Source organism: Gymnoscopelus braueri (genome assembly GCF_963280865.1).
Source record: "Gymnoscopelus braueri genome assembly, chromosome: 20".
NCBI classification, from domain to species: domain Eukaryota; kingdom Metazoa; phylum Chordata; class Actinopteri; order Myctophiformes; family Myctophidae; genus Gymnoscopelus; species Gymnoscopelus braueri.
In genome coordinates this window covers 1002102-1020225 of record NC_137622.1, presented here as the reverse complement: position 1 = coordinate 1020225, position 18124 = coordinate 1002102, and the positions used below count along the sequence as shown (strand labels likewise).

Genomic DNA, 18124 nt, shown 5'->3' with positions numbered 1-18124 from the left:
TTATTGAAGCGACACAATGAGCAAAACCTCACGGGCAGAGGCTGTGGGATTTCTGAGGAAACAATTTTAGCAGAGAGCAGCAGCTGGGACATATACCTCGTTTTCATAGGAGAGACGAGCCAATATCAACGCCGCGATTAAACAGTAGATTAACCGAAGCATTACTGTTACAAGACTCTAAAAGGTTATACGGCTCGCAAGGTGTGTGTGCGATTTCAGAGCGCCGAATTCTAATTATTTCCAGTTTCACTCTCTCCTCCTCGACGCGGCTACTCTCCATGCATTTCAAAACGTACGCTAACTTTTAGCATTAACCCGTTAAGACCTGAGGCCGATTCTACAAATGCCTTCTAAATCAGCAGTTCTCACGCTTTCAAGATTAAAAGAAAAAAACATCAAAAATGGCAGATCTACAAGCTCGCAGCACGGCACGAAGTGACACGCTGTGAGCTTGTAGATCTGGTATTTCAATAGCCAATGCTAAAATCTAAAATGACACCGATGCTTTCCCGGTTTTAACAGGTTAAATAAGAGTCGACCTAACTTCCAGGACCCTTTCAATAAATATTCACGCGAACTCCTCCTCTCTTGCGGATGCTGGTCTGCGAGATGCTATTAATAGGCTCCCAGAACACTCTCCGGGAGGCCTTTCCTTGTCAATTGAAGCCGTAAACCAAAATAAATCCGCACCCCGGGGGCCCCCGAGCATCACCTTACCTCGGTCGGTGTCGTAGAGGTAGACAAACTTCTGCCACTTGTAGTGGGAGAGCAGGCTGAGCACGGCGCCCCTCAGGGCCGGGCGCATCTGGATGACAAACTGCACCTCGTTATCGGTGGGGTAACTGGGCGTGACGAAGGAGGTGTGCAGGGCGCCGCAGAAGGAGGTCAACGTGTTCATGGACTTCTTGTCGTAGAAGCCGAAGATGGCGTACACTCCCCGGGAGAACTGGGAGCAAACTGGTCGGGGCAGAGAGAGAGAAACACACGGGGCAGAGGGGGGGGGGGGGGGAGAGAGGCGTTAGAGGCGTTTAAACAAGAGTCAGACATATGTAGAATATAGCAGACGTGCAAAAAAAAATAGATGCTTGCTCTATATGAATCTCTAATGCTCCGGGGCGCTAAGCTGACTGCTCACTGTGGGTGAAGTGACATGGAACACTGCGGTATGGGGATGTGAGGTACTAAACAGTTGTCTGTGTGTTGTGTGTGTGTGTGTGTGTGTGTGTGTGTGTGTGTGTGTGTGTGTGTGTGTGTGCGCGCGCGTGCGTGTGTGTGTGCGTGCGTGTACACACGCATATGCTGTACTACAGTACATACACAGAAACACAGGCATACATGTGCATGCACGCACACACGTGTACAAACACACATGTGAGTACACACAGAATGCATGTACTGTAAAAAGAAAATTGAAATTTGCTCGGTACACTCTGAGGGAAAATCTATATATATATATATATATCTATAACAGCCAATTTGGGGAATGAGTTGGGCAGTTAATACGCGCATTAGTCTTTATCAGCGTGGGCATTTGCATCTGATGACATTTATTCAGCAGAGAAAAAACATTTGCATTTGTTTGTGTATCTGTCATGAACTCTGGTGCGACAGAAACAATGGGTCAGGCAGGATACATTCCTAGCAGTCAGAAGCCATTAAACAGTAAACCAACTCACTCACACACGTACGTATTACTATATTTGACACCGGCACCGGCACGCAACTAAGTATACATCAGGCAAAAATACAACCCTAGGTTAACTAACCTTTACGATTGCATTCTAACCATAACCCTGAATCTTTTTTTCCTAAGAATATTTTATCTATAAAAATAATGTTTTAACCATAAAACCAGCATTTCTCTTTGCGAGGAGCAGGAAAAAAGGGTCCTCGCAATGTACATTTTTCACATTTACTAATACTCGTGGGGGCATATGGTCCTTACAAGTGTAGTAAAGCACACACACACACACACACACACACAACACGTTTTGCACGCATTTGCGTGTTCTCCCTGACGCTGCAATTGTTCCCATTGGCTGAGCAAGCTCTCTGACGACCAAACATCTGGACGACGAACCCAGAAGCAAAACAGCTGGGGGACAGTTAGTCAGTCAGTCAGTCATACATACTGTATGTTTGCTTTAAAAAAATATATATTCAAAGATTTGCACAAATTGTCACGATTTAAAAAAAAATAGCAGATCTATGAGCTTGTATATCTGCTATTTTTGAACAGCCAAGGACATCTAAAATGACAGAGATGCGTTTTGAACGGGTTAACAGAACAACACGTGCGGCGGGCGCTCGGAAGACACACAGTGCCGTGAGAGAGGCAGACAAGACAGTGGCTTTCCGTGTCGCGAGATCCTCCGAGGACATTAAGTCTGGATACGATTCATCAACATGACACTTCTTATCCCAATTGATGGCGTAGGAGACAGGATCTCTCTCTCTCTCTCTCTCTCCCTCTCACACTCACTCACACACACACACGAGAACAAACAAACGATGAAAAAAAAAAAGTATTTTGCCAATGTTGAATTTCCCAGATTACCGAACATTTGTAACTCAAATCTTTGCGTCTGGGCGGTTCTACAAACGTCTTCTAAATCCTAACAGGTTTCTTTTTTTTTTTAACTTATGTTACTACATCAGTGGTTCAATTTGTGTTAAAAATGTTTGCTTTTCAAAAAAATATATATATATATGTTCAAAGATTTGCACACATTTTCAGGATAAAAAAAATAAAAATAGCATATCTACAAGCTTGTATAAAAATGACACAGATGCGTTCCCGGTCTTAATCGGTTAAAAGAAAATTGAGACATGTTGTGAGCTTGTAGGTTGACATTTTTTTGGGGCAAATTTTCGGTGACACTGTAGTATGATAGGGCATTCAATTACGAGAAAAAAAAGAGAAAAAAATACATATGGAGATACAAGGTTTCTGCCCGACAGCAGCGCTATGTAAATGCAGTGAGAGTCACAAGTACACTGTAACCTCCCTGACCACTCAGGAGGAGGACACGAGAAGCATGAGAGTGCACTCTCCCTGTGAGAGGGCCCGCTGTGTAAATGACACATCAAGGGACCCAGGCTCTCTCCTCCTCATCTTGGACTGTTTAATTCCATTCCCTGCCCCTATCTATCCCACCGCAGACATGCTGGCCCAGCTGCTGAGCTGGGAGAGTAGACATATCCATGCTTGGCTGGCTGACACACGCACACACACACACACACACAAACCTGCATACACAGTAGAGAGCGAGCCCGACCGATATATTGGTCATTATTTTTATTATCGGCAGTCTGGGAACCTATTCAGTAAAAAATATATATATATATATATATATTTTTTTGACTTTTGTTTTTGCCTCTGGGGGCACCACGGTTTGGCTCCTCCCCTTTCTCAGTCCACTTCCTCCCGGGTGCTTCTGTGTTTATTCCTGCTAGCAACACCACATGACATGTTTAGGGCAGTGGTGCTGACAGCAGAATCTGTCTCGATAGATTAGATTATCGGCATAGACTTTATGCAGCAGATGTGTCCTGAATGAAGATTATTTATTTTTTTAACCACTGTCAATCTTTTCGTCCCTATATTTTGGTGTAATTGTTGGTGAAATTGTTCAAAAGTTGTCAAAAAATATATAACTATGCAGGGCTTAAGTGTTTTAAATACAATACATTATAGTTAAATGTCAAATAGAAACTTTCATCAAACCTTTCAAAGTATTATCATTATTTATGAATGTTTTCGGTTATGTAGGACTCATGCACGTACACACACAGCTTCTTGAAAATTGCATACAACAGATGAACCCCTGTATAGTAAGTACAGTAAGTGTCGTTGTGGGAGAATGGTGCGGTTCTCCGGTTCTGAATCAGAGACAGAGGGAGTTCTGTGCGTGTGCGAGGCCCAGTTCCTCTACGTTCCTTCTTAAAGGAGGAGTTCACCCAAAAAATTACTTATTTTCTATGAATTACACACCCCATGAAGCCTTGATTTCATGGATTTATTTTTGTGGCATTCCTAAGACAATAATTTGATGACCGTGTGTCTTTCCGGCAGGAGACACAAATAATCTACTTTGTGTCTCCTACCGGATACATTAGCCGGTAGGAGACGGGAATCAAATTATTAGCTTAGGAATGCGACAAAATCAAAAAAGAATCCAAAACAGAACCCCCGTCCCAGCGGTCGGTCCGGTCGGTCGGTCGGGCTCTCTCTCTCTCTCTCTCTCTCTCTCTCTCTCTCTCTCTCTCTCTCTCTCTCTCTCTCTCTCTCTCTCTCTCTCTCTCTCTCTCTCTCTCTCTCTCTCTCTCTCTCTCTCTCTCTCTCTCTCTCTCTCTCTCTCTCTCTCTCTCTCTCTCTCTCTCTCTCTCTCTCTCTCTGAGCTTTGAACAAGCTCAGACTTCAATAAGAGATATGTCTCCCTCCCCCCACCCCATTCTGCTCTCGTGCTCCCACCTCACTCCACCCTCTCTCTCTCTCTCTCCTTTTAACGATAGCATATCTCCATGCTGCACTGACCCTACCACTCCCTTCACTCTCACTCACTATCTGTTCCTCCCATCCCCTCCCCTCCGCCCACTGATATCTCTCCATGCAGTACTAATTCCCCTCCCTCTCTCTCTCTCTCTCTCTCTCTTTCTACCTTTCTTCCCCCCTCCATCTCTCTCCCCCACTCCACTATCCAGCTCACTTCTCTATTCGACCTCTCGTTTCTTCCCCCCGACCATCTGCCAGTTCCCTAAAGCATACATTCTCTTCAAGCATGCAGTGTCAGTCTCTATCCCTCTCTCTCTCTTTCCATCTTTCTACCTGAGTGCCTCTCCTCCTTTCTGATTGTTTCCCCATAATCTCATCCTGTGCTGTGTTGTCGGCCCCGGAGCCATTTGCAGGAGACATCGAGGAGGAGGAGGAGCTGCCTGGAGTCGAGTTCCGTAGAAGTTTGCGAGTTCAATCCAGGGGAAGCCGGCCACGGTCGGGAGGGAAAGGAGGGGATAAATGCTTATCGGAGCAAGGCGTGCTCCCCTGCTTCGCCCTCATCCTTTCTCAGTAATTAAGTGAAATGGAAACAAAATGTCGACGGTGGAACTAAAGCAGGACTTTCCTTCAGTCTGCCGGTCTGGAGGGACTGTCATCAGTTTGGTGGTTCCATTTGTGTGTGTGTGTGTGTGTGTGTGTGTGTGTGTGTGTGTGTGTGTGTGTGGGGGTGTGTGTGTGTGTGTGTGTGGGGCCTTGAATTTGAATAATGCATGTTTACTTCTCAGACTCACTGGGTGAACGCGTGCTTCTGCAAAAATGTGCATTTAGCCCACAGAGGTAGTGCAAGTGGACTGCCTGAAGATGAAGGTCTTATAAGGAAGAGACACAAACATGTACAAATGTGGGAGCTTGCCATGGGAGTTGAAAGGGAATATTATAGGAATTAATCGGAATAAAATGGAAATGTGGCAGATAAAAAAAAAGATGGGGACCCAAGGAATCGTTCGAGATGCAGCTCAACACGGTTGGCTCAGCTAAAGCACTGCATTAGCGTGAAAGATGCTGAGAATTATTTGCATGTGTGACGTTATACGAAATCCACAGTGAATCTGGTGGGACAACGCATTATGCTCGGCGTACTCAAATGTTTTACTTAAGTAAATGTATCGATAATGCAATGTAGAAGTACTCTGTTACAAGTGAAAGTCCGGAATTACAAAATTGACTTGAGCAAAAGTACAAAAGTATTAGTATCAAAATGTACTTAAAGTAACAAAAGTAAAAGTACTACATGTTTGAAAATAGCCGATCTACAAGCTCACAACGGGTCGCGATGCGACGCGTTGTGAGCTTGTAGATCGGCTATTTTCAAAAAGCCTCTGTATAAAATAGGGCTAAAGTGGTTAATGTATGTTTTATAATGTAATCATTTATATCTCCAAAGTAACTAGTAACTAAAGTTATCAAATAATTGTAGTGGAGTAAAAGTACAATATTTGCCTCTGAGATGTGGAGTAGAAGTAAAAGTATAGACAATTGGAAATACTCCAGTAAAGTAAAAGTACCACAAAATTGGACTTAAGTACAAAATTACTCAAGTACTCTTGAGTAAATGTATTTAGTTACTTTACACCACCGAGCGCATGTGACGGAAGAACGCAGAATGCATGCGACGTTAGAATGCACGTTGCACACGATGAGAGAATGCACGGTGCATGCAGAGGGGTTGCAATTCTACTGAGTTCTTAGTAAATGATCTGTACGCCTGCACCTTGCATTGGATTACAGTGCATATGGTTGCAATTCAACTGAATTTCCATTCAATGAGGATATCATTACCAGAGCATGTCACATGACCTACTGCAGCATTGGAATCAGAATTATCTTTATTGCCATGTATGCACCAACACAGTCTCACTCCCAAGAAGGCACATATTGCCTTTTGGTCAGAACCCCAGGAAGGCACAATGTGCCGGCGCCCCTGGACGTCTCATCTTAATGAGATTGGTGCATTACACAGAAACAACAATATTGAACCATTTACTCCGTATAAAGATTTTTTGGGGGGCATAATTTTCAAAAATACCCAAGCTTAAAGGGATATTTCATTTTCAAAAAAACTTTGGGTCATTTTATCGTCTACTCAGGCTTTTGTGAGCCCCCAGACCGTTTTTAAGTTGCTTGACTTAGTATTTAGATATTTGATAATCATTTTATTAGACACGCCCCCTTCCTATACAAACCCATTATAACTTCAAACTCCATTTTTAACCTATTAGATTCATCAAAAACACCTGTCCTTGGTTCTGCTGACTCACCCTGCCCTCCTAATACGTGAGGGGGGCCGTGTTTTTTCGATTACTTTTTTCATTTTTTTTATTTTTTATTTTTTATTGTATTTAATTTGTTTTCATTTTCCCAAAAAAATATTACAAATAAATGAAAAAAGTTATTGAAAAAACACGGCCCCCTCGCGTATTAGGAGGGCAGGGTGAGTCACCAGAACCAAGGACGGGTGTTTTTGATGAATCTAACATGTTAAAGATGGAGTTTGAAGTTATAATGGGTTTGTATAGGAAGGGGGCGTGTCTGATAAAATGAATATCAAATATCGAAATACTGAATGAAGCAACTTAAAAACGGTCTGGGGGGCTTACAAAAGCCTGAGTAGACGATAAAATGACCAAACGTTTTTTTGAAAGTGAAATATCCCTTTAACATCCACAGAAAATGACCAGGAGCCTTTGCAACCCTCCTAACAAGAGACTTCAACCCCCCCACCCCCCCACCCTCACTCCCCCCCCCCCCACCCTGGGCTCCATCGCTGCCTGCCATCCTTTGGTCTTTTCCAATGCAGCGTGTATAATAAAGCCTTTTTTCCCCCCTCCTGCACGTCGCCGGTCGGTCGTGCTGCGGGGGGGAAACCATGCGTCCCCGTCTCCAGCTCGCTGGTCAAACACACAGGCGCGCGTCGTCCTCCATTCCATTCCGTTCTCTGGGAAATCAGGCCACTCAGGCGAGGGCTATACGGGCGGGGGGACACATCGCATTTCTGATGCATCACTTGAGATGAGAGATGAGCTAGCGGCCTGGAATGCACTGCAGGGGCTGCAAGGGCTGCATGAGCCGGTTTTCCTTTATAAGATAACTGTTACCATGCACTCCTGACTGAAGCTCAGTTATTTGAGCTTCCGCTTCCTCTTTGCATGTAGCCCCGCCAGCGATCGTCTTGCTCACAGCCCTCGGGGGGGACCAATGGGGTGGTAGCGGGTGTGTGCGTGCGTGCGTGCGTGCGTGCGTGCGTGCGTGCGTGCGTGCGTGCGTGCGTGCGTGCGTGCGTGCGTGCGTGCGTGCGTGCGTGCGTGCGTGCGTGCGTGCGTGCGTGCGTGCGTGCGTGCGTGCGTGCGTGCGTGCGTGCGTGCGTGCGTGCGTGCGTGCGTGCGTGCGTGCGTGTTGGAGGGGGGAGGGGTAAATGCAGTAAATGTCAGTGGTGATTGTATCTCTTTAGCCATTTTCCTGTCCTGCTTCACACACACACCAGTCTCTCTCTCTCTTTCTCTTCTTTCACTCGAGCTTCCCCTTTTCTCTGCGTCTCTCGCATCCGTGTCATCCCCCCCCACCCCAACTCCAACCCATATTGGCGGCTCCTCTACATCAGGCCCCTGCCATGCTGTCACGGTGGAGCCAGATAGCTCGTAAGTGCCCGGGGGGGGGGGGGGGGGGGGGTTGCATCAAGCTCTTGTCATTTAGAGATGTGTGGATCGCTTCAAAACCCTTAACCCATTAAGACCGGGAACGCATCTGTGTCATTTCTTTTTTAGTTTTGAGCTATAAAAAAAATAAAGCATTATTTTACACTTTTATAGTATAGCAGATCTAAAATAGCAGATCTACAAGCTCGTAGCACGGCACTCGGTGCGATGTCCCCCCCCGTTAAAATCGGTGAATATGTATATTCTTTTAAAGCAAACATTTTTAACTCAAAATCTTTGTTTCTGGGGGGGGGGGGGGTCCCTGGAACCAAATATTTTGAGATGGGGGGGGCGGGCAAATACATATCATTTTGGGTGTCCTTGACAATTAAGAAAAAGATTGAGAACCACTGATAATAAAGCAACATAACGTTCCTTAGAAACCCGTTGGGATTTTAGAAGACATTTTGTATAGAATCGGCTTCAGGTCTTAATGGGCTAACTCAAATGCCAGGCCCAGATTGGACGACGCCTCAACCAGAATGCTGCGCCCGGCGCCGGCGGCGTCACATGTAAAGAGGGGGTCCCTGCTTCGGGTCCCGCAGCGCTAGCGTCTCGTGTCCTATGGTCTCTATATAGCATACCATGCGCCATGTTTAGTTCACACTGAATCATCTGCTGCCTTCAATGCCAGCAACGTGTTATATATTTATACAGCGCTTTACAACCACACACGCCAATCTGCAGTGGTGGAAAGGAACTAAGTACATTTACTTAAGTACTGTACTTAAGTACAATTTTGAGGCACTTGTACTTTACTTGAGTATTTCCAAGGTCCAATACTTTTACTTCTACTCCACTACATCTCAGAGGCAAATATTGTACTTTTACTCCACTACTATTATTTGAAAACTTTAGTTATGCTATTTTCAAAAATTACATATTTGAAGTACATTTTGAATTCTGAACTTTCACTTGCAAAAGAGTATTTCCATATTGCAGTATTGATACTTTTCCTTAAGTAAAGAATTAGAGTACTTTTTCCACCAGTTCTTCCACCAGAGCTGTAACTCCGAGAGTGTGCAAATGCAACCAAATGGACCCGTACACTCTCAGAGTTATGGCGGTCCTTGGAATTGAAAAAGAAAGTTTGAGAACCACTGATCTAGGAATAAATACAAATTCCATTAATAATAGTTTGTTATTATTATTTGCAATAATTGTTGTTAAAGCTTTCATGACATTCAGTTTTACAACACATTAAAAGTCTTTGTCATGGTCCTTCAAACGTGTATAAAAAGTTTTAACTGAAAAATCCACTCCAGTGAGCCATTGCAGGTGTTTTTCTTTCACATTTCTAAAGCCTTTTCAACTGCAATGAAAAAATTAATCTTTGCCTGTGGGTGTCGCTGTTGAGGGATTTTGCCTGTCAATCATCGCCTCTGCTCCGCCCGCCCCCCCAAAAGGAAAGGATAGGGGAGGGGAGGGGCAAGGAGGAGAGTGGGCGTGATTAATGGACTGTGACATCAAAGTCCAAGGGCCAATCACAGATTACTTTTCAGCCTAATTATTCAGAAAACCCCAGACCACAGAAAATCCACTGAATGTTCAAAGTTCAAGTTTTTTGGATGTAATTGAGGTCATAAAACCCCCCAAAAAAATTAAAAAAAAAAAAAAGTGAACATGAATGTCATAGAACCTTTAAGTTAGTAAAAGAATAATGTAAATAGTCAACTGAAGTATTCAAAATACAAAATAATTGATGACTGTCAATTACATCATGAATGTGAAACATTACATTACACTCACCGATACAGAAACCATGCATCTTAGGCTATATCGGCGGCTTTTCCGAAACCGGCATTGGAACAACTCTACTTGCCCAAGGACACTTCGACACTAACCCAGGGGGAGGCCGGGGATCAAAACCGCGGGTATACCTTCCGATTCCAAAGCAGCCGCTCTAACGCCCGAGACAATACCGATTAAATGGATATGATGACCTTCGAAGCCAATCTTTCCTTTGAGTTATTGAGATAATCAGGATAAACTTTCACAAACGTTTGATTTTGTCGAGTCCTCATCTCGAGCATGTATTGTATGGGAATAGAGCCACGGCACGTTAAGTTATTTGCCAGTGGACCCAAGAGGAAAGAATGTGCGTACTGTATGCATGTGCATCCGTGTGTGCCTGTGTGTGTGTGTGTGTGTGTGTGTGTGTGTGTGTGTGTGTGTGTGTGTGTGTGTGTGTGTGTGTGTGCGTGCATGCGTCTTGTCTGCGTTCGTGTGAGTGCATACATCACGTGTACAAAGATGCGTTTGTCTAGTCTGCGTTTGTGCACCTGAACACATACAGTGTTCAGTTTACACCATGTTTATTTGTGTGTGCACACGTGTGTGTGTGTATGTGTGTGTGTGTGTGTGTGTGTGTGTGTGTACACACATAGGTTTCCGTGTCTGCCAGCGTTCTGTGCGAGTGTGCCGTAGAGCGTATGTGTATGTGTGTGTGTGTGTTTGTGTCGTGGGTGTGCGTGTGCGTGTGCATGTGTCGTGGGTGTGCGTTTGACTGCCGGAGTGTGTGATGGATGACTGGGGGGACACAGAGCCTGGCCTGGGGACCGTTCCCCACCGAGGCTACTTAATCTGGATCTCACCCATCAGACCTGGCCTGGCTGGAGCCCCTGTCACAACCAGGGGAGGAAAGTAACCGAGTACATTTACTCAAGTGCAGGGCTGTCACAGTTACAAAATTTAAGTTGACGATTAATTGTCACACAGATAATTCACGATTAAATTGTGTTTTTGGCATTGAACATTGTAAAATGTCATTTCTGTTTGGCTTTTAGGCGTTGTAATAAATAACTTCAATATACAGTTTGTTTTATACTTAAAAAATAAAAAAAACGGAAACAGCTGATCTACAAGCTTACAACGCGTCATGAAGTGATGCGTTGTAAAGCTTGTAGATCAGCTATTTCTTTACTTTGACGATTATGCAAAATAACTGCGATTATCTCAAATAATTGTACTTTTCCTTTACTTGAGCATTTCCATTTTTCGATACTTTATACTTCTACTCCACGATTAGGCCTGTGTCTTTTTTTTACTCCACTACATGTGACCCTTAAGTTACTAGTTCCTTTTCAGATTATTATTATTTAGCCACATTTTGGAATTTGACTGCATAAAGGGCTTTTCACATGCAGGAGCACTGGAGCAGTGACTGCCATTCATTTTCAAGATATTTCGAGGCTTTTTCTGCCTTTGTTGATAGTCCACAGTGAAGAGAGACAGGAAACGGGGAGAGAGAGTCGGGGAGTGACGTGCAACAAAGGTCCGCCAGGCTCACGGAATTGAACCCGTGACTCACTGTCTGGCATCGGAGCCTATGTGGTGGTGGTACGCGCCTTAACCCATTCAATCAAGGAACACATCCTCTGCCGTTTTAGATTTATTTGGGCTATTCAAAAGGAATACGTCTCTACATGAAGTATTCCTTTTAAAATAGCAGATTTTAAATTGCATATCTACAAGCTCATAGCGCGGCACTCGGTGCCGCGCTATGAGCTTGTAGATCTGCTATTTTTGAAAAATCACGAAAATCTGTGCAAATCTTTACAAATGTCTTCTAAATCCCAACAGTTTTTTTGAAAAAAACTTATGTTGTTATATCAAGTTTTTCATGTCAAGGACCACCCAAAATGATGTGTTTTTGGCAACCGATCTACATCAAAATATGTTGTTCCAGGGACCTCTCCAGAAGCAAAACCAAAAAAAGAGAAAAAAGAAGAAAAAAAAAGATATATATTCAAAGATTTGCACAAATGTTCAAGATTTTTCAAAAATAGCAGATCTACAAGCTCGTAGCGCGGCACTTGGTGCCGCGCTACGAGCTTGTAGATCTGCTATTTTTTTATGCATTCCCGGTTTTAATGGGTTAACCACTCGGATATCGGCGCCCCCGTAATTCATCGTCAACGAGAGGTGAGTGGGCAGGTAGGTTGGGTGGGCAATCCGACAGGCGGAGGAGCGAGTATCAATTTCTACATTGTGCTATTGCTATTTTTACTCAAGTAAAAAAAAAAACTAAGTACTTCTTCCACCACTGGGGGACAACCTCCCCCTCCCCCTCCCCTCTCTCCCCTCCCTTCTCACTGACTCACCCCTCCATTCCCCTTGTCCCTGTCCTCACTTCCCTTCATGCAGCGAACCGATTGGTTCCACACTCTCCCCGAAACCCCCTTCACACACTAGAGATTAGGGGTCATGGAAAAAAAACAAAACAACAACAGCGACTATGCAGTCACTTCAGGATGCACTGAAGCATGAGAATGCGCTGAGGACGGTGCAGTAGTGTTCCGCGTGCAGCCGTGCATTTAAGTAATGCAGATATATGGACAGTATGCACATATAGGAAGGAAGATACGATAGTGGTGGTGGGGGGGGGGTACAAAGTACATATGGTTGCAGGCAGAAAGGTCACTTCTGAGACTCTGCTGTACTCTAAATCCATATGATGTTGATTACAGTAGAGATGATTAGCAATTAGCCGGGGGGCAAATTTGGGGCAAATTTTTAAAAAGGTACAAAAATAAACAAAATGTGATTGTAAAGTAGCTAAAATGCCGATTTACAAGCTAGCAACGCGTCATGTTAGTAGCTAGTAGATTGGTCATGTAGAGACGTATACAAATTGTATCCTGCATGCAACATTCATAAAAGCCCTGAAACAGAGTTAAAGTACCATTACACATCACTGTGTCTATCCACAGCTTCAGACATATATTGTACTGTATACATGATCAGACCATTTTCCAGTTTAATGGCTTTATTTTTATGCCATGGAGTTTACATTTATTTGTATGCCATTCAAACGTTACTGAACATCACCGAATAATCACTGCATGGTCAATAAGTCACAGGCTTTTGAATTCTGTTCATAAATACATCTTTTCCGCCTGGACAATTTTCGGTTTCATTTTCAAATGAATCTGCACTTTAAAAATGCACTGAAACGCAACAACAACAATTAGGACAAAAAAATATTGCCTACAATATATCAAGCAAGTTTCAAGTCCGAGTTGATTTTCTGCACTTTTTCTCCCTCTACCTCAAATGTCTTTTCCAAAAATGGCCAATCTACAACGCATCACATTGCAACATGTGAGCTTGTATATCTGGTATTTTAAAAAATTGGGAAAATTAGTTTAAAAAACCCCAAACATATATATATATATATATTTATTTTTTTTTGATGACATGCAAAGATGGACGGCAGGTTCGCAAGGGGTTAAAATGCATTTTTTTAAAGGTATAGAATAGAAAAGCCTCCGTATTGGGAAATGAGTGCACACAAAGTATTGATACTGTAAATTAAAACATAATTCATAACATTTTGTATAGTTGTATATATTAAAATAATAATGTGTCAAAATCCTAAGTCACACCTGGATTTGTCTCACGGCACACACTGTCTGAGTAGCACTGCTTGAAAAGCATCCTAAGCGGTGTCACATATCACAGCACACACACAGTAGATGAGAAACTGATCTGCTGACCAGATTATAGGGTTGCAGGGGTCAGATGTAGCCTACAGGCCACCACATTGGTCTTAAAGAGTTCTCTCTCCTCCCATTGTTTTTCCTATATTTTGTCTTCACCTCCCCGTCCTCCAGGCAAAGACATGCCACCTTGATGACACAGCTCCTTACTCGCCCGGTGACGAATCCCCACGGGGTTTGATGGGCTCTCCACTCCATCTGTTCTTGAGATATATCTTCACCTTCAAGGTACAAACCAATATGCTTTGTCTCAACGAAATAGAAAAAGGTCAGACTTGCGCTGCCGCAGTTCGACAGACGAATACTTCACAAAGTCATCCGCGTATAGCCGCGATTCCTTTGTTCTCACCGCAATAACCTCCATCTGGGGGCCAAGACAGGAACGCATGAACGCAGGAAAGCTTTTGACTGCGTGGAGAAAGACAGCATGGGCTTTTGAACAAGAGCGTCGTCGCTCCAACATCAAATACTTTGGACGTTTCAAAGGGGGGGAAAAAAAGCCTAGATAACAAAGTGCCTTGACAATAGATGTCAGATAGGACAGTTTGCTTAACCCTTTAAGACCGGGAACGCATCTGTGTAACCACTTTAAACCATTATTATTTTATACTTTGGGCTATTCCAAAAATAGCAGGTATACAAGCTCGTAGAGAGTGCAGCGCTACAAGCTTGTAGATCTGCTATTTTTTAAAAACATCTTGAAAATGTGTGCAAATCTTTGAATGTATATATTCTTTAAAGGGAACCTTTTTAACTCAAATCTTTTGGGGGGGGTGGGGGGTTCCCTGGAACAACATATTTTGAGATGGGGTCCGCGGCCAGGCACATATCATTTTGGGGGTCCTGAACATGAAAAATTCCAAAGTTCCAAAAAGACCCCCCGGAAGCAAAGATTTGAGTTAAAAATGTAGTTTAAAAACATATAGATTCAAAGATTTGCACACATTTTCAAAATAAAAAAAGCAGAGTGCCGCTCTATGAGCTTGTATATCTGCTATTTTTGAATAGCCCAACAGTATAAAATAATGGTTATAGGCTATAGCTAAAAAATCGAAAATGACACCGATGCGTTCCCGGTCTTAATGGCTTAATAACTAAAGGAATTCAATTTGATGGGACTTAATTGATACATGAGTGAACGCCGCGCCCGGCAGCGGGTTGCTTCGCCACGCGTGACCACGTCTGCCGCGTGACATTTCCTTGACAGTGAGAGGGAGGAGTGCAGCGCAAGCAATTAAGTGCTATCTCTGCCAGGCGATAACAGAGAAAACACAGCCCTGGTCTCTTAGCTCTCACCTCCAGAAATCCCAGCCCCATCTCACTGAGCAAACAACAGCCCCTTCATCCCGACCATCACTCCCGTCCGCCGTTTTGCTGCATTGCAGGGGCGAAAGGGAGCGCTCCGGAGCGCTCTTAGTCATACGAAATGATCTCCCCTCTCAACCCTCCTGACAGATCTTATAGGTTTGGTTGCTGCCACTGGAAAACACACTGCACACAGCGAGGGGCAGTTGCTTAACATGGATTCTTTGGGTATGGGGGCACGTACGCACACACACACACACACACACACACACACATTATATACTATACAGTATATATAATATAGTCTCTGTCGGGTGGAAACCTTGTACAGTATGTCTAAAAGCGTTACTTTTCAGGAAACACGACGCAGCCAGAGCTTGTAGATTGGCTATTTTTTGCTCATTTAGTTTGACACTGTAGTATGACAAAGTAATTACGAAAAAACATACGAAGTTGAAATATGGGGATACGAGGATTCTGCCCAAGAGCGCATGTTTATATACTGTATACGTACGTACGTGTGCGTGTGTGTGTGGTTGTGTGTGCGTGTGTATATATATACACACACACACACATATATATATACATGTATGTGTGTGTATATATATATATATATATATATATATATATATATACACACACACACACACACACACACACACACACACACACACATACATACATGTACACACACAATAGGTATTTCCCCCTTAAAGGAGGATTCAGAGGGGTATGAAACATGGTATGGCTTATGATACTCCGTAATTGGATTTCCCAGGACGCGGTTGACAATGTCCCTGACACACCACTAATCCTCTGCAGGCCTCCAGTATGCATCCCGAGGAACGGAGGAGAGACCAGCTCATGGCGTGGACAAGACGGGAGGAAGCAGGCCAGGAGACGGAGGAGATCAAGAGGGGTGTACAGGATGGCACCTATTCCCGCTTTATTTCACTGAGTGAAATAAAGCGGTCCGATGCATGTTCTATAAACACAGAATCTCTGTGCTGGGGGAACCAGGGAGGAACTTCACCCATTAAGACCTGAAGCCGATTCTACAAATGTCTTCTACATCCCAACAGTATTCTGAAAAAAATATATGTTTCTATATCAGTGGTGCTTAATCTTTTTCATGTCAAGGACACCCAGAATTATATGTATTTGGCCGCCGACCCCCATCTCAAAATATTTAGTTCCAGGGACCCCCCAGATGCAAAGCTTTGAGTTAAAATTCAAAGATTTGCACATTATTTTCACGATTTTTCAAAAATAGCAGATCTACAAGCTCGTAGCGCGGCACTCAAAAGTGTAAAATAATGCTTTTTAGCTCAAATAAAAAAGTGACGCAGAGGCGTCCCAGGTCTTAAAGGGTTAACCGTGGGCTTCTAGGCAGGGGTGCAATGCTCACTGGACGGCCTTGCACGCCGTGCCGGAACCTATTTGACCAGGAGCACACGCAGGCACACGCATAGATTTAAAACTACTTTAAATTCGCACCTCAACAAAGTTTTCAAAGGCTCCCGACTCACACCTAGCGCATTAAGATAGGAATAAGCCTAGATTCATATCAATTGTCCATTGTGTGACTTGCAGTGTAGGTGTTAAGCGACGTGCGCGTCACGTCATTGAAATAGAGTGCAAGAACATACCAAATGAGCATTGCATGCCTGCTTCTAGGTCAGTGGTTCTCAACTTTTTTTATTTCAAGGACCCCCAGTTTGGTATGCATTGTGCCAGTGGTTCTCAACTTGTGGGTCGGGACCCAACATTGTTTTCTCACTCAACAGTAAAGAAACCAACATACAGTATAAGTCTATACAGGGTATTTGCACATTTCTAAAGTGACAATTTAAGGACTTTTAAGACCTTTTTAAGACCATTACTGCAACAAAAGTAATCAACAAACTGTACTATAACATGGTCAAACATTGGCCAAATTGTCAAATATCTAAGAAATAGGCAAAACAATTGAAAATAGCCTATCTACAAGCTCACAACGAGGATGATTTCATGGCCCTCTCACTTAAATAAAGCAGAAAAGGTGCTGATAAAGGAACTGCAGAATTATCCGATCGTTTACAGGTCTATTTCAGGATGCCGGTAATATAGCTTGATACGCTGCTATCCATATACAGTCAGGAACCACACATTAAAAAGAAGAATACCAATTTCTGCAATACAATCGATCCTGAAAAGCAGCTGCCAGTATGTCTAAGGCAGACACATACACACACACACACACACACACACACACACACACACACACACACACACACACACACACACACACACACACACACACACACACACACACACACACACACACACACACACACACACACACACACACACACACACACACACACACGATTAATAGGCCATCCAAATTGGTGATGAGCCTTCTTTGACTGGATCCGCAGATATTCAGGACTCAAAGCGCTGCAACATACAGAGAAGATGCCGGTCAATATTTGTCCTGTGATCTGTCTGTTCGTCACACTGTTCTGCCAGAGCTGGTAGGATCAGTGTTTGAAGGATGTGCCAAAAAGATCCCAGTAGATCCAGTCGTGCATTAAGGGTGAGCTGCCTCATTGCATCATTTGTACATTCACAGTATTTACACCTTCTCAGGATTCATTTAACCACTTAAAAAACCCAATATATAGTTAGTCGACTGGGGTCCCCCGGGGCTCTGCGCTCGGCCCCCTTCTGTTTTCCTTCTACACAAAATATCAATGCCGGAAAAAAAGACGTTCTACAACCTCACAACGCATCACAGAGGCGGAATATGTGGTCGACACATTAAGCTTGGACAATTCAAAACCCCTTTTTGACAGATGCGGAAAAACTGCAGAAAATCCAACCTGTACCAAAAAATCAAAAAAGGCCTCTGGCGAACACTGGCGAACAATTCACTGCAGCACTCAGAACCCCATGATGGATGCCTTTAAGACAAAGAGAACGAGGAGGAAAAAACATCAGCCTAATCACAGAGATTGAGAGAATGGTTTAATTATTTCACCTCCCTTACAACAGAGCTGAGAGGCTGCCTGGATAAAGATTTGAGGCTA

At 43.6% G+C, this 18124-nt stretch overlaps 1 protein-coding gene across 2 annotated transcripts in view; it reads right to left on the bottom strand.

The window, feature by feature from the left end:
• gria3b (glutamate receptor, ionotropic, AMPA 3b) overlaps positions 1 to 18124 on the bottom strand; it is a 157025-nt gene that overhangs the window by 111700 nt on the left and 27201 nt on the right. For both annotated transcript variants that reach the window (XM_080416373.1, XM_080416374.1), the window contains exon 3: positions 718 to 957. In XM_080416373.1, the coding sequence (XP_080272499.1) occupies positions 718 to 957 (240 nt within the window). The remainder of the gene's footprint in view (positions 1 to 717; positions 958 to 18124) is intronic.